Below are 21,931 nucleotides of genomic sequence, written 5' to 3' on the forward strand. Positions count from 1 at the left end.
TCGGTCTCAAAAGCAAAAAAAAAAAAAAAAAAAAGCTAGATAAAATATAACAATTATTTGCATAAACATATAAAAGAACTTTTTTAAAAGAGAAATTCTTAGAGTTCAGTAATCAAGAAACGCTTGAGAATCAGGATAATATGCATTAGAGATGAGTAGGGTTGGGGAATTGTTGGTTTTCATTTCCTAGGTACTCAAATTTTAACACACACAAAAGCGAATACCTTACGCTTATATGAGGTAAGAACAAAAGAAAAGACCTTATCCTTAGCTTATATTAGGTGGTGAGTTTGAAGACAAATGCTGCCCTATATACACACCTTTTGGCCTAAAACGTATACTGTAAGAAAAATGGTACATTATAACAATCTGCCACAAAGCAGAGAAGGACAAGACATTTCATCTATCTTGACTTGTGTGTGATGAATGAAAAATATTGTTCCTGTAGAAATTCGTAACATCACATCACATAGTCTCAACATTTGGCATTCAAATGCACACCGCTTCTGTGGTCCAAAAGTTCCCAAGCCAAGATATTGGCATTAACACTGACCCAAGGTTAGATGCCTCTAGGAAGCAAAACAAATTCAAATCTACGCTGGAGGACACATGCTCAAATTTGGCAGATATAATTCTTAAACATAAAACTCGCTGAATATGAACTCACAATCCAATAATATAAACTAAATGAGGAAACTGTCTATTATGAGTAACTCAGAACAAACAGAACAATTAGATCCCTAACAACAATCAGATCCACTCTATGAAATAAGTATGTTTAAAATTATTAAAGACCTAAAAAAACAACACAAAAGTTTTTAAAAATCAAACAGAAGTCCTAGAAATGAAAATAGTCACTGAAATAAAATAAACGCAATAAACAGGTAAACAGTGGATTAGATACAGTTGACGAGAATAATAAACCTGAAGAAGAGCTGAAGAAATTAACTAGCATCTAATATGAAGACTTAAAAAATGGAAAATTTGGAAGAAAGGCTAAGACGTACAGACCCCAGAATGGACAAGTTCAACACAGTATAAGAGAGTGAGATAAAAGAGAGAATAGTGGAAAGCAACATCCAAAGAGACAAAGCTTAAATTTTTTCAAGAATGATATAAGACTTGAATTCCTGGATGCAGGAAGGGCATAAAGTACTTAGAAGAGGTCGAGCGCAGTGGCTCACACCAGTAATCCCACCACTTTGGGAAGCTGAGGCGGGTGGATCACTTGAGCTCAGAAGTTGGAGACCAGCCTAGGCAACATCGTGAAACCACATCTCTACAAAAAATACAAAAATTAGCTGGACATGGTGGCACATGTCTGTACTCCCAGCTACTCGGGAGGCTGAGGTGGGAGGATTGCTTGAGCCTGGGAAGTCGAGGCTGCAGTGGGCAGAGATGGCACCACTGCACTCCAGCCTGGGTGACAAGAGTGAAACTCTGTCTCAAAAAAAAAAAAAAGTACTTAGAAGATAAATAAAAGCAGATTCATGTCTATACACATTGGAATTAAACTACAGAATACCAAAGCCAAAGAGATTTTAAAAACATTAAAGAATAGAGATTATCTACTAAGAAATGACAATTAGACCAACAGCTGAATTATTAATAACTAAGAATTGCAGTCAGAAGTAAATGAAGTTGTACCTTCAAAGTGATAAGACAAAACAATTGTCAATATATTACCTACCTACCTAAATTATGATACAGAAATGATACATTGTCACACAAGACCGAGTAAACTATGGCTAACATTTCCTTTCAGCTAAACAAGCACTAAAGGGTATACTTTGGAAAACAAGAAATTTAACCAAGATGGAAGAATGTGATACTAGACGCAATTATGAACAAAGATATTGGTAAACTTTACTAATACATTTAAATGGTGGTTAATTGGATAACATAATGAAGGAGGAGGAGGACAAGGACTAGAAAAAGAGGCAGGAGTAACTACCTTAGGGCTGAAAAATAAATTTACCCCATAAATGTATTCAACTATAATTTGTCAGTTTACAAATAGAAAAATAAAAATTTTTTAAAACCACTCACTAAAAAAGAAAAAAAAAAGAAGCTGGAAATAAAACACTGGAAAAACAAAAACATGTTACTGAGGATGTAAACAGGATTCAAGTATTCTAAATTTCTTAGGTTTTTAAAATTTTTAATTATTACTTTTTTAAAATTTTATTTTATTATTCAATTATTATTTCTAATGGTGGTAAAAATACACAAAAAAATTTACTATCTTAATGATTTTTAGAAGTGCGCAGTTCAGTGGCATAAGTACCTTCACACTGTTGTGCAACCAGTCCCTACCATCCTTCTCTAAAATTTTTTCATCTTGGAAAATTTCAACTCTGTACCCATCAGTAATTCCCCCATTCCCCCTTCCCCTAGACCCTGACAGCCACCATTGTACTTTGTTTCTTTGAACTTGATTACTATCGTTATCTCACATAAGTGGAATCATAAAATATTTGTACTTTTGTAACTGGCTTACTTCATTAACATAATATCCTAAGGTTTCATCCACGTTGTAGCACGTGTCAGTATTTCCTTCCTTTTAAAAATTGATTGATATTCCATTGTATGTATACAGCACATTTTGTTTATCCATTCATCTGTCACCCTTTGGCTATTGTGAACAATGCTGCTCTAAAAATGAGTGTACAAATGTATGTTCAACTCCCTGCTTTCACTTCTTTTGGGTATATACCCAGAGGAGGAACTCTGGATCACATGGTAATCCTATTTTCAATTTTTTGAAGAGCTACCCATACCATTTTCCATATTTTACATTCCCACCAACAGTGCCCAAGGATCCTAATTTGTTCACATCCTTGACAACACTTGTTATTTTCTGTTTTTTTGATAGTAGCAATCCTGCTGAGTGTGAGATGGTGTATCCCTGTGGTTTTGATTTGTGTTTCTCTAATTATTAGTGATGTTGGGCAACTTTTCATGTGCTAATTGGCCATTTAAATATCTTCTTTGGGCCGGGTGCGGTGGCTCATGCCTGTAATCCCAGCACTTTGGGAGGCTGAGGTGGGCGGATCACAAGGTCAGGAGATCAAGACCATCCTGGCTAACACAGTGAAACCCCGTCTCTACTAAAAAATACAAAAAAATTTGCCGGGCGTGGTGGCGGGCGCCTGTAGTCCCAGCTACGCGGGAGGCCGAGGCAGGAGAATGGCGTGAACCCGGGAGGCGGAGCTTGCAGTGAGCCGAGATCACGCCACTGCACTCCAGCCTGGGCGACAGAGCGAGACTCCGTCTCAAAAAAAAACAAAAAACAAACAAACAAACAAACAAAAAAACTTCTTTGGAGAAATGTCTATTAAAGTTCCTTGTCCCAGCACTTTGGGAGGCTGAGGTGGGTGAATCACTTGAGGTCAGGAGTTTGAGACCAACCTGGCCAAAAGGGCAAAACCCAGTCTCTACAAAAAAAAAAAAAAAAAAAAAAATTAGCTGGGTATGGTGGTGCATGTCTGAAATCCCAGCTACTCGGGTGGCTGAGGCAGGAGAAGTGAGCCAAGATCACGCCACTGACTCCAGCCTAGGCGACAGAGCAAGACTCTGTCTATCACATAAAATAAAGTAAAGTAAAGTAAAGTAAAAAGTAAAGTGTAAAGTAAAGTAAAATAAAATAAAATAAAATAAAATAAAAATAAATACCTTGTCCATTTTCTAACAGGGTCCTTTGTTCTTTGTTGCTGACTTGTAGGAGTTCTTTACATATTTTAGAGACTAACCTGTTATTAGACATATGATTTGCAAATATTTTCTCTCATTCCATATGTTGCCTTTCACTCTGATTGTGCCCTTTGGTGCACAGAAGTTTTAATGGAGATATTGTCCAATTTATCTATTTTTTTCTTTTGTTGCCTGTAATTCTGTGTCATCCCCAAGAAATCACTGACAAATCCAATGTCATAAAGTTATCCCTTCTATTTTTTTCTAAGAGTTTCATAGTTTTAGTTTTTGTATTTAGGTCTTTGACCCATTTTGAGTTAATTTTTGTTTTGAGTGTTACGTTGAGTTAATTACAGTGTGAAGTAATCTAAGTTTCTTGTTTTGATTGGGAATGTGGCAGAAAAACTGATTAACTGTTTAAAAATGTAAAGATAAACACTAAAATACTTAGAATATGTAACTTCCAAACAAAGAGAAATTTAAAAGCTAAACTTGATCAAGTCAACAGAAGGCAAGAAAGAAGAAAACAAACTCAAGTATAGATGCAAAGAAACAAGCAAAACCAATAATAAACAGCACATAAGATACTAGAAATAAGTATATTAATAATCACAAAATTTATAAATGGATTAAACTCACTTATTAAACAAAACTGTTACACAGGACAACACATAAAACCAAAATGAACAAATGAGAAAAACATCAGCAATAATCTGTTTAAAAGGGATGCACTTAAAACATAAGGACACAGGAAAGTTGAAAGTAAATGGATGGAAAGGGATATATCAGGCATATGATAATGAAAAGAAACTTAAGATAGCTACAGTAATATCAGTTAAATATATTCTAATGCCAAAATCATTGTAAGATTTTTTAAAAATTCATTAGTATAATATAAAAGAAAATACCCTGGAATAAATGTCAATTCTGAATAATATATACCTAACAGCAAAGCTACAAAAGAGCTGTGCAAAACACTGATGATTACAAAGAAAAGTTAGTAAATTTACCATCATAAGGATTTTTAAACAATGAATAATAGATCAGAGAAATAAAATGGTTAAGAACACAAAAAAACTGAATGACAAAATTAACAATTTTAATCTTATGGGCATATATATCTGTACCCAAAAGTCAGAAAAAAAAGTATTCTTTTCAAATAAACATAGAACATATAAAAACTGGCCTCTTACAAAATCACAAAGCAAATCTCAAAAAATGCCAAAAAAATCTGATACCAAATAGACCCAATCTACAGTAAACTGAAACCAGGAATAACTAACTAAACAAATAAATATAATACTATGGATATTAAAAGGCATATCACTAAATAGTGGCCCATAGAAGAATTCTAACTTAAGTTGGAAAATATTTAGAATTGAACAGTAGAATGCTCTGTATCAAAACTTATGAAGGAAAAGAGAAGCACAAATAAACAATACTAGGAAAGGGGGGCAAAACGACACTGTAACAGAGATGTTAAAACTAGGAGGAAGGTGGTCTGAACTACTTTATGGCAATACAATTGAAAACTCAGAGAAAATGGACAATTTTCATTGAAAAGACTATAACACATTAAAACTCAGGAAGAAAGAGAAAATCCAACAGACCTATAATCATTAAAAATTTGAATCAATAGTACAAAATCTATCTGCAAAACAAAATAAAATTGAAGAAAACAAAACTTCACCCAGGCTAAGGTGATTTAAAAGTAAATTCTACCAATGATATAAGTTAACAGATAACTGTATTATAAACTGTTCTAGAGCCAAAACGGGAAAGGGGAAAATATGGATCCTCTGTTTATTTTATAAGGCTAAAATGACCTAAATCTAAAAATCAGACAAGAACAATTTAAGGAAAAAAAATTATACTCCAGTCTGAGATATGACTAATGTCATGTATGAATGCCAGGTAACAATACTATATAAAATAGTAGTAGAGTCAACTAGGAATCTGTTAAAATACTGCAATATAACATCTTGATAAAGTCATATTTACTCAAAGAATGAATGATTTAACAATGGAAAAGCTGTCATTTATCAGATTAACAGATTAAAAGAAAAACAACCTAACATCATCTTGATGGATGCAGAAAAGTAATTTTGTTACAACCAGAATCACAACAAAAAAACTCCGGTAATCAGAAATGAGAAGGAATTTCTTAATTTGATAAGAGATATACACCAAAAGCTAACTGCAAACATTAAATTAATTTGAAGCTACAGAAACAACATCACTGCACCTATTTAACATTGTACTGAAGGTCATTAGACTCTATGGTAAGAGAAAAAAAATAGCATATATAAAGATTGTGAAGAAACAAACCCAAAGTTGGTCATAATTTACGGATTACATGATTTATTATATGAAAAATCTAGAAGAATCTATAAACTATTTTAAACTGACAAAAAAAATTCACAAGACTGCTAGATTCAAGATGAATACACAAAATCAATTCTAATCCTAAAGAAGAGCAACAAGCTATTAAACTGTAAATATAAACAAGTATCATTTATAATACAGGTAACATTAAAAAATCCACAAGTCGTTTAGGAGCAAATCTAACTCATCTAGGTAATGGATTAATAGTGAATAAAAAGAAACACAACATTCATAGATGAGAAGATTCCATGTTATAGACATGAATGTCCCCAAAATTAAGCTAATTTCAAAGCAGGTCTTAAATACATAAGCCAGTGTTTATGAAGGATTGTTCACATGTGTGTACATGTATGGATATAAACCAATATGCTAATCCTAACAATCACATAGAAAAATAAAGGGCCAAGCATAGCCAAGATAATTTTAGAGAAAGAAAAAGAATTATAGCAAACACTTCACCACCAGAAATTGACTTCTTAAGGTAAATTGATTCAGCTGGTATGGTTTTGACGGAGATATAGGAGAAAAAGTAAGTTGAAACTTAATTTGAAAGTCACAAACTTGGGAAAGGCTCGTAGGTTTGAGGCAGCTGTCCAGATAATAAATAATGACCCACACAAAGTCAACAATCATAACATTTCAGGACACTGGGAATAAATAAAACATTCTAAAAGCTTCCAGAGATAGAGAGAAAGGCTGTAATAAAAGGACTGAGACTCAGAACGGCATCAGATGTCTTAATAGCAACACTGTAAGTTAAAAGACAACATAATGCCTTCTAAATTCTAAGAGGAAAATAGTTTCAAATCTAGAATACTATGTCCAGACAAATTATCAACACAATATGAAGGCATTTTTCAGACATGGAAAATTATGAAATATTTACTTCCAATGGAACCTTCTTCAGGCAGCTATCACCAAATGGGATCCAGGAAACAGAGTCCGATACTAGAGAATAACATAAATTCCATGAAGACGATAAAAGGTAGTCCTAGGATAGGACCTCTGCAGTAGGTCTCTAGAACAAACAGTCCAGATTAGGAGAATGCAATCCAGTATGAATATCTCCATGGGAAAAAAAGGAACTGCTAAATTCCTTTTATTAAGTAATTCAATGTGGTGGAGAGTTTGAGGATAAATTGGTGACAATTACACGGGAAATTAAGCAGAGCAAAGTGGTCACTTACACCAGGAAGAATAAAAAGGTTTTGAAGAAAAGAAATGCAATTAAAACAAACTGTATGACACGACGATGAGTATTTGTATCACCATAATAAAATACCGAACAGGATTTAACGAGGGATTGTGTGATAATTACATTGAGAGGATAGAGAGGATGTGTACTGGTTGGGCAAGAGCAGAGCAAAAGACCTGAATCCTCATCTACCATGGTAGGATATTATGAGATAGTATCTAAAAATAAATAATCAAGAGACAGCAGCACAAATATGGTTATAGGAAATATGTAAGTAAATGAAATGCTCAAAGCACCATTGCACTTGCCTGGGTGACAGAGCAAGACCCTGCCTCAAAAAATAAGACAATAAAATCTAAAAATTAATTTAAAAATCTGAAATAAAATAACGTTTCTTCATTATAGTGTTTTTAAAATTTTTATTTATTTATTTATTTATTTATTTATTTATTTATTTATTTATTGGAGTCAGGATCTTGCTGCCACCCAGGCTGGAATGCAATGGCACCATCATGGTCACTGCAGCCTTGACCAGGTCCTAAGCTCAAGCGATCCTCCCATCTCATCCTCCTGAGTAACTGGGACTACAGGTGCATGCCACCATGCCTAACTAATTTTTTATATTTTTTTGTAGAGATGAGGTCTTGCTATGTTGCTCAGGCTGGTCTCAAACTCCTGGGCTCATGCAATCCTCCCGCCTTGGCCTCCCAAAGTGCTGGTATTACAGGTGCAAGCCTATGGTTTTGAAAATGGAAGTCCAATATGATATTATGTCCAAGAAAACTATTTTGAGTTCATCAATAAGTATGCTAGAAACAAAACATAAACTATTATCCTATTGTCCAGCAAAATTAGAATGAATGACTGGGAGAACATACCAGACTTTCAGGAACAAATATAATTTGAGGAAACTCACAGAGACAGAAATATTACTCATGCATTCTGGAATTTGCATTTCGAATGCATTCAAAAGGAATTTAGAGAGGCAAACATCAGACTACAGGGACTCTATCTCCAACTTTGAGTCCATCGGGCTTGTAATATGCAGGACTGGAGAATCACTAGCTCTCTCCGTGAAGTTATTTTTCCCTGCAGCTCTATCCTCTCTGGAATGGTGGCCCCAAATTCCAGATGCCAAAGCCTCCCTGATTCCAATCTCTGTTTTCTCAACTCAGCACCACCACCATGCTATTTCCCTCTTCTAATGTCATACCTGGCACTACCCACTTCTCATTTTATACTTCCTATATACAGTTATCCTAGAGCAGTATAATTCCATATACATATCTTCCATTGTTTATGTGACTATTGTCATATCCTTTACTTCTACGTGTCATAAACCCACATTACAAATAATTACACATTACATTATTTTTGCTTTTAACAGTCAGTACCTTTTATGTAAATTAAATAAGATAGACAGTATAGACATTTTATTTACCCATTTATTTATTGCATATGATATTTTTATGCTATAAATCCAAATGTCCAAACAGTATCATTTCCTTTGACATGGAGGACATTCTTTAGCATTCAGGCCTGCTAGACATTAATTTTCTCATCTTCCATTTATCTGAAAATGTCTAATTCACCCTCATTTTTGAGAGATATTTTTCTTAACACAGAAACCTCAGTTTACACATTTTTTTCCTTCAGCACTTTAAAGACATCACTCCATGATTTCTTGTGACAGGTCAGTAGTCCTTACCATTTCTCCTCTGTATGTAATATGTCTTTCCTTCTGGCTGCTTTTAAATGTTTTTATCTTTAGTTTTCAGCACTTTAACCACATCTGACATGGCCAGATGTGGTTCTCTTTATAGGTTTGAGATATGGTAAAATTCTTAGATCTGAGTTTTTCATCACATTTGAGAAGGTTGAGCCATTACTTACACATTTCTTTTTTCCACATCTCACTCTCTTCTTCTATATGGATCCCTAAGCCTCTATTTATTTGGTCTCAATATTTTTCTCTGTTCTTCATATTGGCTCATCTCTACTCATCTGTCTTCAAGTTCACTGGCTCTTTCTTCTCCTATCTCCAGTCTACTTTTAACCTCATCCAGTGAATTTTAAATTTCAGTTACTGTACTTTCTAATTGTAAAATGTCCATTTGATTCATTTTCCTGCTGAAATTCCTTATTTGTATACTCTTTAAGACTACATTTTCTTTTATTTTCTTAAATATTTTTATAACCTTTTTTTTTTTTTTTTTTTTTTGAGATGGAGTCTTATTCTGTTGCCCAGGCTGGAGTGCAATGGCACCACCATCTTGGCTCACTGCAACCTCCGCCTCCTGGGTTCAAGTGAGTCTCCTGCCTCAGCCTCCTGAGTGAGTAGCTGGGATTACAGGCATATGCCACCATGACCGGCTAATTTTGTATTTTTAGTATAGACAAGCTTTCACTGTGTTGGCCAGGCGGTCTCAAACTCCTGACCTCAGGTGATCCACCCTCCTTGGCCTCCCAAAGTGCTGGGATTACAGGCATGAGCCACTGTGCCCGACCTATGATCACTTCTTTAATTCTTTGTCTGCTAAGTCCAACGTGTGCCAGCCAGGCCTCTACTGACTGCTTTTATCTGACTCTGTATCACTATCCACATCCCCATTTTTGTTTGGTTCGGTGATTTTTTTTTAAATCCTTGTCATTGTGAATAAGATGTTATAGAGAGTATTGATTCTGTTATGTTCTTATGAAGAAAAACAATTCTTATGTAAGCACATAAAAAAATTACTGACTGATCTCCTTGACCATGAGTTGGCTTACAGATACACTCTGTGATTGCAGGTTCATACAAAAATCTAAGATTTGTCATAAGCCCCTCTACTTGGAAGGAAGACTTCCAAACTCTATGGATCTAATCAGGGCTTGGACTTAGGTTGTTAGACAGGTTTAGAGTAGGTCTTAGGTGATACAAAGGTGTTAGCTGGCTCTCCAGGGACGAAAATTCAATTTCCCCTAGCACTGTTTCTCGCCTGGGATATCTGCTTGATCATTAGTATTCTGGTCTGTTTTCAAATGCTATCATCTGCTATTGTCAAGCCTCATATGGTCTTGTGGTACAATGCACAGCCCAACCTTCATGAGGCACTTTATGCCCTCTCTCTGCACAATTCCCTCCTCTCCAATGCCAAGCCCTGCATATTCCAGCTGTTGCAGGTAGTCCAGCTCTGCTTTTACTCTAGCTTTCTGCATCAGAATCAGGAACTGTCCCAGTCTTTGAGCAATTGTAAGGAATACCTCATGAGTTCATTTATGTCAGGGATAATAGTATTATGCTGCCTGTTGTCCACTGCTGGAAAACAGTTGCTTCAACTATTGTATCCAGTTTTACAGTTCCTTACAGTGGGAGTGCTAAGTTGGTACCAATTTAATCCTTCTATCATGGCCAGAGGCAGAGGTCATATAATTCCTTTTAACAAAGTTATCACTGTAGGACAAATTTTCCAAAGTTGGCCGGGCAAGGCGGCTCACGCCTGTAATCCCAGCACTTTGGGAGGCCGAGATGGGCAGATAACCTGAGGTCAGGAGTTTGAGACCAGCCTGGCCAACATGGTGAAACCCCATCTCTACAAAAAATACAAAAATTAGCCAGGCGTGGTAGTGCTTGCCTGTATCCCAACTACTTGGGAGGCTGAGGCAGAAGAATCACTTGAACTCAGGAGGCGGAGGTTGCAGTGAGCTAAGATTGCGCCACTGCACTCCAGCCTAGGCAACACAGTGAGACTTTGTCTAAAAAAAAAAATGAAATTTTTCCAAAGTTAAAATTACTGGTCTAGAGTAATGTGACATTTTCATGGCTTTTGGAATGTACTATACTAAACTGTCCTCCAAAAAGTTTCTGTCAATTAAACTGATATATTTTTAGACCTCTCCTATACAGCCAGAAAAAAATGGAAGTTAAAAAAACTAACAGAATAAAACTGTGGCATATAAACTTATTTTTTTTCTTTAAAATAGAGACAGAGTCTTACTATGTTGCTTAAGCTGGTCTCGAACTCCTGGACTCAAGTGATCCTCTTGCCTCAGCCTCCCAAAGTGTTGGGATTACAAGCGTGAGCCACCATGCCCAGCATTTTTTTTGGGGGGTGGCCGTGGGGGAGTGAGGGGGTGGGAGACAGGACTTCACTGTTGCCCAGGCTGGAGTGCAGTGGTGCAATCTTGGCTCACTGCAACCTCTGCCTCCTGTGCTCAGGAGATCCTCCCACCTCGGACTCCTAAGTAGCTGGGACTATAGGCGTGCACCACCATACCCATTTATTAAGTAAACAAAAAAAACCAACTGAGGGGTTTAGGGTTAGCAAAAGTTAAACAAATGGGAACATGAAACTAAATCAACTTGTGAACTTTCTGAAAAAAGGATTCATTTGTTGAACACTGTCCCTTAGAATAACTAAGCAATTAGGAAAGAAAGACAAAAAAGTAAAAGTGAGGACAAAGCTGCATTTTCTTTTTCTATGTGAGACTTAGTTCTTTTACCCCCGGTGAACTTTGAAATATCTAAAGTACAACAGAAGTCATCAGCTAAAGAAGGAGCAAACAAGGGTCTCATAAAGGGTATATTTTATCAATCTTAAGATCATTGATATCAGCAGCTGAAATGGCTTGTGACTTTTTAGACAAACCCCATTGTAAGTATGCCCAAATACCTTTGTGGAAGGAGGTGGCGCACAGATAGACAAATGGATGGATGGACGGGTAGATAGTATAAATAGATGGTTTCTAAAACAGATATATCAGACAAATAGCAAGGGAAATGTCTGTGAATAAAATAATTTAGGATTTATCTTTATTTACCGTTCCATCTTCCATCAGCTTCAGACAAGAACCAAAATCTGCTAACCGAATATGTCCATTCATATCCATCAGTATATTGTCAGGTTTAATGTCTCTGAAAAAATAAATAAATTCAATTTTTAGTGGAAAAATAATTCGTTGCTTGGTAAGATATTCTTTTTGTCAGAAAAAAATCAACTTATCTTAAAAGTAATATTCTAAGAACATCTTAATTACTTTATTAATTCAAATCTTGGTTCTGATTCATATTAAAACTCTCTCAAACACATGTAATTTCAGTATTCTTCTAGAGATAAAAAGTAGTGTGGTAATTTTCATTCTGGTTAAATTAATCTTACTATCTTTCCTGTTGATTTACACAGATTCCAATGTGACTATGGTAGACCTACTTTCTGCATACAGAAGAGTCAACATTACCTGATAACCACAAAAAATACTATCCTCTAGCCCATGAAACTGGACAGGGAAAGTATACTTTCTAGACCTTAAGATAACTGCAGATAGATAAAGTCTCAATTACTGCAGGTCATGACAACACAAAGAAATTGCTTCATAAAGTTGATTTTACAGAAGAACTAAAACAACTGCCTAATAGATTGTCTATATTATTTAAAGCTTTCACTGTCTTTGGATGTTCTCAATGGTGTGTAAGATATCCAAATCTAAACTATATCATATATCAGCTTTTGTATTTGTTTTTGCCTGTGAATGCAAACCTTAGAAAAATAATCATATATAAAATGGTTCTGTAAAGAAGATTCTCAGGGACTTAACAATATTAAGTTTCTAATCATATTAAAGGTTGTAACTGTGAATAACTAAGAGATTATACCCACCCAACTCACTCCACTTTTAGAGGAAGAAAAAGAATCTCTGGAAAACCTACATATTTTTTAAAAAATTACATTGCCATGTAAATTACAGGAATATGGGAGGGCTACTTTAACTTGAATAATGTCATTTAATATTTCTATGCCTCAGTTTTACCACCCATAATAAGGGTAAAATATTATAACAGTATTACTTTGATTACTGAAGCAATTTCTCTGAGTGTGTTGTATATCACAAGTTAGTAAATTATGGCCCACGGTCAAATCTAGTTTGCTGCTTGTTTTTGTAAATAAAGTTTTATTGAAACACAGCCATGCCCATTCATTTAGGTATTGTCTATGTCTGCTTTCACACAACAATGGCAAAGTGAGTAGTTGTGACACAGACCACATGGCCTACAAAGCCTAACATATTTACTCTCTGGCTGTTTATAGAAAAAGTTTTCAAACCCCTATTGTAGATGATAGATGGTTGCTAAAGAGAGACAGGGTGATTGAAAACAACAATCTGTATAGGGAATTAGCTTTATAATCCTCAACATTTGACTGTATTCTAACCTGTCAAAAAAGATCTTCTGCTGTAGGGGAAACATCAAAGAAGTACAGTTTAGTTCTGGAAGGAAGTTTAGCAATTACTAAGACCATTTTTAGATGAGGAAAAAATATTTTATTCTTTAACTTAAAAATTAAGCTATACAGTCACTACAAATTACTTCTACTGGTATAGTACTTCTTAGATTGTAAAGATTAAAGGAACTGCAGAGACAGGATTTATATGCATCAATAATATCTTTGCTTATTTTATAGACCGTAAGTATAAAATATATACATATACATAAAGCATATATGTGAATATATTTTATTCATAATACTATATAAATAAAATAGAAAATACTAAAAATTAACAAGACATTACAGATAGTACTGAAAAACGTAAGTATTCTATTACCATTCCTGATCTCATCCTCTCCCTCCATTACCCAGACACAGCCACTATCCTAAATTTGGTGTTTATTGTATCCATGCATATTTTATACTATTATGCCTATATACAACATCACAAAACTATGTACTTTTTAAAATGTCTTTATAAATGACACCAAACTGTGCATTGCCTTTTGCAACTTGGTTTTATTCAAATATTATGCTTCATCAGCTAGGTGTGATAGTTCATGCCCATAATCCCAGCACTTTGGGAGGCCAAAGGAGGCCGAGGAGGGAGGATTACTTGAGCCCAGGAATTTAAGAACAGCCTGTGCAACACAATGAGACCCCTTCTCTACAAAAAGTAAAAATGAAAAATTAGCTGGGCAGGATGGCACATGCTTGCGGTCCCAGCTATTTGGGAGGCTGAAGTGAGAAGATCACCTGAGCCTGGGAGGTCAAGGCTGCAGTGAGCCGTGATTGTGTCACTACACTCCAGCCTGAGTGATGGAATGAGAAACTGTCTCCAAAAGAAAAAAAAAAAAAATATATATATATATGTGTGTGTGTGTGTGTGTGTGTGTGTGTGTGTGTATGTTTCTAAACATACACGTGTGTGTGTGTTTCTAAACATACACGTGTGTGTGTGTTTCTAAACATACACGTGTGTGTGTTTCTAAACATACACGTGTGTGTGTGTTTCTAAACATACACGTGTGTGTTTCTAAACATACACGTGTGTGTGTTTCTAAACATACACGTGTGTGTGTTTCTAAACATATACGTGTGTTTCTAAACATATACGTGTGTATATGTTTCTAAACATATATATGTGTGTATGTGTTTCTAAACATATATGTGTGTGTATGTGTTTCTAAACATATATATGTGTATGTTTCTAAACATATATACGTGTGTATATGTTTCTAAACATGTATATGTGTGTATATATGTTTCCAAAACTTATCATTTTGGGACATATTTTAATTCTTTAATTTTAATTAATTTTAATTATATACATATCAAAATTTATCAATTCTCCTGATAACAGAATTTCGATTGTTTCCCATTTTTATTTCGTTAAAACACAGAATGCTGAGATGAATATTTTAATAAATGTCTTCTAGTACTCATATTTGAATGCTTCTCTATAGATGCAGAAGTGAAATTTCTGAGATGAAAGATATGGACATCTTCAACTTTGCTAGCATGATTACGAATACAGTTGAGAATCTTTTTCATATTATCATTGGTAACACTGGTCATTTTACATTCCTCTTCTATAAAATGCCTGTTAATATCCCTTGCCGTTTTAAAAACTGTGTGTGCACTGTTTTTTGTTTAATCTTCAGGGATTCTATTTACTCAAACTTAGTTCTTTATTACGTGTTACAGATCTCTTCTCCCTGCATGTGGGCTTGTTTTTCCATTGTTTTTAATGTCCTTATTTGTAAAAAATATATATATATATTAAATACTAATGTAGTCTTATAATTTATACTATGATTTCTGTCTTCCCAGACATCATAAGGATGGTGTCCTAATTTTCTCTTGTGTAAGTTTTAAAGTTATACTTTTTCAGTTTTTAAATCTACTGGGGATTAATTTTTGTGTATAGTGTGAGATAAAGGGCAGTTACATTTCTTTTTACCCCAGCACCATTTACTGAACGATATCCTTTCACCACTATTATCTAATACCACATATGTCATAAATTTAGTGGGTTTGTTTCAGGATTCTCAAGAAGAGCAAAAATACTACTGTATTACTCTCTATGTTTTTTTCAGTTGACAATCTTTACAGTGAAAGGGAGCCTATTAATAATTGCCAGGATAACAGGCATAAATTGGAACTCTTCCACACAAGCCAAGATGAATGGCTACCCTATCAATATGCCTCTACCTGCACCAATACCACAGTGTCTTAATTATAAAACAATAAGCTTCCTATCAGTAGAGCATATTTTTTAATTGCCACTACTCTTCTAGATCAATGCTGGAATTAGCTTAATATGTTCTATAAAACATATTGAAATTTTTATGGGAATCATGATTTTATAGATTAATCTGAAGAGAACTGACATCTTTGCAATACGACACTTCCCATCTGTATATACACTAAACCTATAAGTCTTCTTTTATATTCTTCAGTTACGAATTATTTTCCACAGAGAACTTACACATCTCATCTATAGGCAACATAGTGAGACTCTGTCTCTGTAAAAAAAAAAAAAAAAAAATTAAAACTTAGGCATGGTAGTGCATGCCTGTGGTCCCAGCTACTCAGGAGGCTGAGGTGGAAGGATCACTTGAGTTCAGGAGTTCGAAGCTGTTGTGAGCCATGATCATGCCACTGCACTTCAGCCTAGGTGAGAGCAAGACTCCCATCTCTTTTCAAGTGAGCGTTTCAAAACATTTAGTAAACTCTCAATAAATCACTAAAATGCAAAGGGCTCAACATTCCTCTTATCACTTCACATTTTCTTCCAAATCAATACATACTCTTCTTGTATAAATAATCTTATGTTATATATTAGCAGCTGAGAGAAAGACAGGTTTTAGGAATAAAATTTCAGGATCCCATAAGCATGTTGGGGGTAGAGTGAGGGTTGGGATAAGAATGTAACAACTGACAAAGTAAAACATTCAATAAGCATTAATCAAACATTTACAGCATGCAACAGCACTGAATTAAATGCAATACTATGCACTATAGGAGTACACAGCAATAGAAAACAGAAATCCTTCTTCTTATTCCCTTATCACCCCAAAAATATTCATGGGAGTAAACATGTTTATCTCTGCTCCCTCCAGAACTGCAGTAAAATGACAATACTAGAATTAAAAGGTATAAACCCACAAGTGAATGTAAGAAAAAACAATAGAAGATGATGGGTGTCAATACAATTTTCAAAGATGGAGAACATACGTATGATAAATAATGCAGAGCCAAGGAAGCTGAATTATAACTGCCTACAAGGTTGGGAAAAAGGAACTAAATTGACTTGATACATGATTTGATGTACTGGAATACTTGAAAATGTACTGTTAGGCATTTGGTACATATAAAAGGAAATTTTAAGAGTGTTGACAAACAACTGAAAACAAATTTGAGCCTATTATTAATTATAGGAAAAACAGTTATATAAGAAAGGAAAAAATTACAGTATATTTCTTGGCTCAGCAATAAACAGTATTTACAAAATGCATCTCAAAAATGCAACCATTATCTACCAAGAAGAGCAAAAACAGTGATAAAAGTACAGTGAGAGAATGCAGGGAGGAAAAGTAGAAAGAGGAATACAAACAGCTAAATCCTCCACTAGCATAGAAGGCAGTCAACAGAAGTCTTTACAAACTGTCCAAAATTTGCAAATCTAGAAACATCAACATATCAGGACATTAGAGATATGGGGCTAAATAACTTTTAAAAAATAGAATTGAATATAGCTGCCACTAGGGAGCAGGCATAAGAGGTATGCTGGAAAGACTATTTTTCAATATAACCTTTTTTATATTAGTTTTTTCTTTACTGTATTAAGTATTATTTAAAATTAATTAAAAACCAAAAATACATGTGTAAATATCTGAATCATTTAATCAAAGAATATGAAAATGTTTTCACTAAGCCACTAAGATCATCTACAGTCAGCAATATATTTTAGTCCAAACAGTTAATGGTTATCAGTATCACAGATAAGCACCATGATGTTAAAATGACAATATTAATTGGTCTCTGTTTACCCAACAATGAGTACAATTATACATTTAATAAAGAATGTAGCCTACTGACTCACTCCACATCCTTACTCATTTTATTCCATGGCTGAAGTCTCTGTTCTTAAAATGATCACTATTTGGGCAGATGGAAACTCTCCTAACCTTCGAAATAATGAGGCCTCAGGAGGGTGGGCTATTTATTCTCCCTAGTCATCTGTTGTGTTTGAAAATATTTAAGTTTTATTTTTGTTTTGGGGGTGAGGCAATAGAACATATAATGCTGGCATGAGGCAGAATTTAAAGGAGTCATAGGGTAAAAGAGAAAATGGCTTTTCCATCTAGCTGGGCTGAATATTTCACTAAATTACCAGGCGAAAGTAAGGCGTAAAACTTACATAAATTCACATACTTTATCATCTCGAGCAAAGGAAAACATTTGACCAAGACTATAGCTTGGCCTTCTGTGGTTTCCTTTTTCCTTCAGACTTACCTATTATTTTCATTTAAATCTAAATTTATAGTAGTCGTAAGAAAAATGTTTGGGGCAAAGTATGATGTGAACTAGGCCGAACTTGATACAAGGACCACCCTGGTTCTTTTTGTACTCTAAAGTGTAAACAAAGTGAAGAGAAGCCACACATTCCAATTCCCATTAGTGCTCACTAGGGGTGGGAGTGGGGGTGTCTCAATGCCTCTGCTGACCAACATCTATCAACTGAGTAAAGAAGGCTCTTAATTACTTCATAAGGATGTTCTCAATAGGTAGTATAACAAGCGTAGATACTTCATTCAAATTTGGGGGAGTGGGGCTCAAGAGAGGAGGAATAGCAAGAACTCTCAAGTGTCACCTGAATAGAAAGAAGGTTACACTTAATTGACAGTACCCACAAACCCAAAAGGTTCTAACATCTTAAAGAAGTAGGATCAAAGAAAAGTAGGTAGATAAACATCTACCTATTCTCTGTACAAATAATTTGGTCACTGAACTAAGATTTTGGCATCTTACAATACTACATAAGAATAAAAACTAGAGGCCTCCTAGAAAATGTTTTGCATTCCATATTTGGTAAAATCTTTTTAAATAATGAAGGTCATAAGTATAAAGTTATCTATCATGATTATACCTGCTCCAAGAAAACGCAAGTACTTGTCCTTACATTACCACTGAAATGTATGATCAATTCTTAAAAGGAATTTGAGTGCTGAAAAGAAGTTGTCCAAAAGTTTTTTTTTTTTTTTTTTTTGGCTTTCTCTTTCCCTATTCATTATGCAGAAAATACTCTTTAAGATGACAAATGACCTTTTCACTGCCAAATCCAGCAGCATCTTTTTAGTTTGAATCCTGTAATGACTTCTCTATGACATCTGACACTGCTGGTTATTCTCCCAACTATACCACTTTCTTCTCTATTTTTTCTCCCAACTAAAACTAATGCTTCTCAGTTTCCTTTCCTGGTTCCTCTTTCCCCGAAAGCATAATTTCCATTCCCCTAATGCCGCCCTTTCTTAATATGCAGCTCTCTGCTCTCCTTTGTACCTCAATGATCTTTTCCTTGGAGGTACCTGTCATTTCTTAGATTTCAGGTTAGTTGGTTGCCCTATGACCTCACATCTCTGACGAGTTCAAGACAACGTTATAATTTTTGCTTTAAGCAGTCAGATGGTTTGTGAAGAAATTATTAAGAATAAAAAATGTATAGTCTAGTATGTATCTAGACATTTACAATTTTAAGTGCCTCGGATTCCTTTCTGCAGATCCAAGCTTTCATGTAGTATCATTTCCCTGCAGCCTAAAGAACTTCCTTTAGCATGTCTTACAGTGCAGGTCTTCTGGCAATAAATTCTTTTGTTTTTTTTTTTTTTAGACGGAGTCTCACTCTGTCACCCAGGCTCGAGTGCAGTGGCATGATCTTGGCTCACTGAAACCTCCACCTCCTGGGTTCAAGCAATGCTCCTGCCTCAGCCTCCTGAGTAGCTGGGATTACAGATGCCCGCCACTAAGCCTGGCTAATTTTGTATTTTTAGTAGAGGCAGGGTTTCACGATGTTAGTCAGGCTGGTCTCAAACTCCTGACCTCAAGTGATCCGCCCACCTCAGTGTCCCAAAGTGCTGGGATTATAGGCATGAGCCATCACACCTGGCCTCTTTTGTTCTTTTTGTTCTTCTTTTACTTAAAAATATCATATCACATTTATTTTTGAAGGATATTTTCACTGGATATATAGAATTCTTGGTTAAGTCTCTCTTTCAGCTTCCTTACTTTCTAATGAGAATTCATCTCCTAATGGAATTGTAGTTCCCCCAAATGTAATTTGTCATTTTTTCCTTGCTGCTTCCAAAATTTGCCCTCTGTCTTTGGATTTCAGTAGTTTCACTATAATGAACCTTGACATGGCCTTTTTAATATTTATCTTCCCTGGTGTTTCTTTTTTTTTTTTTTTGAGACTGAGTCTCGCTCTGTTGCCCAGGCTGGAGTGCAATGGCGCGATCTCCGTTCGCTGCAAGCTCCGCCTCCCAGGTTCACGCCATTCTCCTGCCTCAGCCTCCTGAGTAGCTGGGACTACAGGCGCCCGCCACCACGCCCGGCTAATTTTTTTTTGTATTTTTAGTAGAGACGGGGTTTCACCGTGTTAGCCAGGATGGTCTCGATCTCCTGACCTCATGATCCACCCACCTCAGCCTCCCAAAGTGCTAGGATTACAGGCGTAAGCCACTGCACCCGGCCGCCTGGTGTTTCTTGAGCATCTCAAATACATAAAATTATATCTTTCATCAAATTTGAGGCCATTATTTCTTCAGGTATCTTTTCTGGCCCATTCTCTTTCCTCTCCTTCTTGATCTCAAAGTACATGTACATAAAACCTTGTGATATTTTCTAACAGGTCCTTGGACTACTATTATTTTAATCTTTTCCTCTCTGTTCTTTACCTTCAATAACTTCTGGCTTATTTAACTTCAAGTCTTTACTTTGTCATCTCTACTAGGCTGTTAATTTTTTCCAGTGAAAATTTTCATTTCAGATTTTGTATTTTTCATTTCTAGAATTTCCATTTGATTTTTTGATTTGTTTCTAGTTCTGTGCTGAGATTTCCTATCTTTTCATATATTGAGAACACATTTTATTTTCCTTTACTGAGAATAGTTGTAACAGTCACTTAAAAATCCTAGTCTGCTATTAATAATTTCTACATCTGGGTCATTTCAGGGGTACTCTTTTCTCTTGTAAAGGAGTTACATACTCCTTTTTCTTTATACATTGGGTAATTCTGAATGTTCCCTGAACATAATAAATGTTAAATTTCTGAAACTCTGTATTCTTTAATTTTTCTCCAGTTAGCATTTTTTTCTTTTTTTTTTTCATCAGCTGATTAAACACATTTAAACTGCAAACTGTTTCTTGGGAAGAAGTTTCTTTTGTCTTTAGCTGAGGAGCTCTGAGTGAAGCTATCACTCAGGGGTCATACGAGCTGTCAGTAGACAGATCTTGGATTCCCTCTCTAACAAACATAGTTTCCCCAAATTCAGCTTTCACATGCCATAGAGACCAGAGTTCTTCTACTTATCTTCTTGTTATCTTCTCCCATGCCACAATGTACACCATGCCATTTTCACGCAGCCCCAGACTGAGAGCTGCAAAACATGAGATGTCATTTCATATACCTCCATCTTCTTTGAGGATGTATTCCCAATCAGGTTCTCCCCGCTTCTGTTCACTCTTTAGTGCCTTTAGGATAATGGTCTTTCTGCTATGCTCAGATTTTTAGTTGCTTCTGTGAGGGCCTTAGCCCAGAAGGACCTCATTCAGTCACTACCCCTCCTCATACATGTGGACCATTATTAATTTGAATTTTCTAAAAGACGCAGCCAACCCTATTTCTAATTAAGGCACCCTGAACTAAGTTTTATGAATATAGAAAACTATATTTTTCAAACATGGCCTCAATAATATCTCTCACTTCACATTTTCATCTAGAACCTTGCCACTCACCCATCAAGAAGATTGTCCCTTCAGCTTGAACCTGGACGGACGCTTGTGACTGTCTCAATCAATACGGTATGATAGAACTTAGGCTGGCTATGACTTCCAAGGCTAGGTCATTAAAATGTCATGCAATTCTGCTTTGTTCTCTAGAGACACTTGCTCTTGGAACATACTTATCATGTTGTTAAGAAAGTCAAGCAGCCCATGTGGGAAGAACAAAAACCCCATGCCCACAGCTCTGGCTGAACTCCCAACTGATGGGCAGCACCAACTGGCTAGCTATGTGTGTGAGCCATCTTGACAGTGATTCTTCCAACCTCAGGTGAGCTACTGCAACTCATGCTGCATAGAGAAGATAAAATTAGGTGCTGCCTAGTCCTGCCCAAATTTCAGACTCATGAGC

At 35.5% G+C, this 21,931-nt stretch overlaps 1 protein-coding gene across 21 annotated transcripts in view; it reads right to left on the bottom strand.

The window, feature by feature from the left end:
* The window catches only part of CDC42BPA (CDC42 binding protein kinase alpha), a 320,366-nt gene that overhangs the window by 163,188 nt on the left and 135,247 nt on the right, over nucleotides 1-21,931 (bottom strand). For all 21 annotated transcript variants that reach the window (XR_009210848.1, XR_009210849.1, XR_009210847.1 and 18 more), the window contains exon 6: nucleotides 12,074-12,167. Coding sequence is in view for 16 of the 21 variants with exons in the window: in XM_058430788.1 (XP_058286771.1) it covers nucleotides 12,074-12,167 (94 nt within the window). In the remaining 5 variants the exon portion in view is untranslated. The remainder of the gene's footprint in view (nucleotides 1-12,073; nucleotides 12,168-21,931) is intronic.

Source organism: Hylobates moloch, unplaced genomic scaffold (genome assembly GCF_009828535.3).
Source record: "Hylobates moloch isolate HMO894 unplaced genomic scaffold, HMol_V3 SCAFFOLD_18, whole genome shotgun sequence".
Taxonomy (NCBI): Eukaryota; Metazoa; Chordata; class Mammalia; order Primates; family Hylobatidae; genus Hylobates; species Hylobates moloch.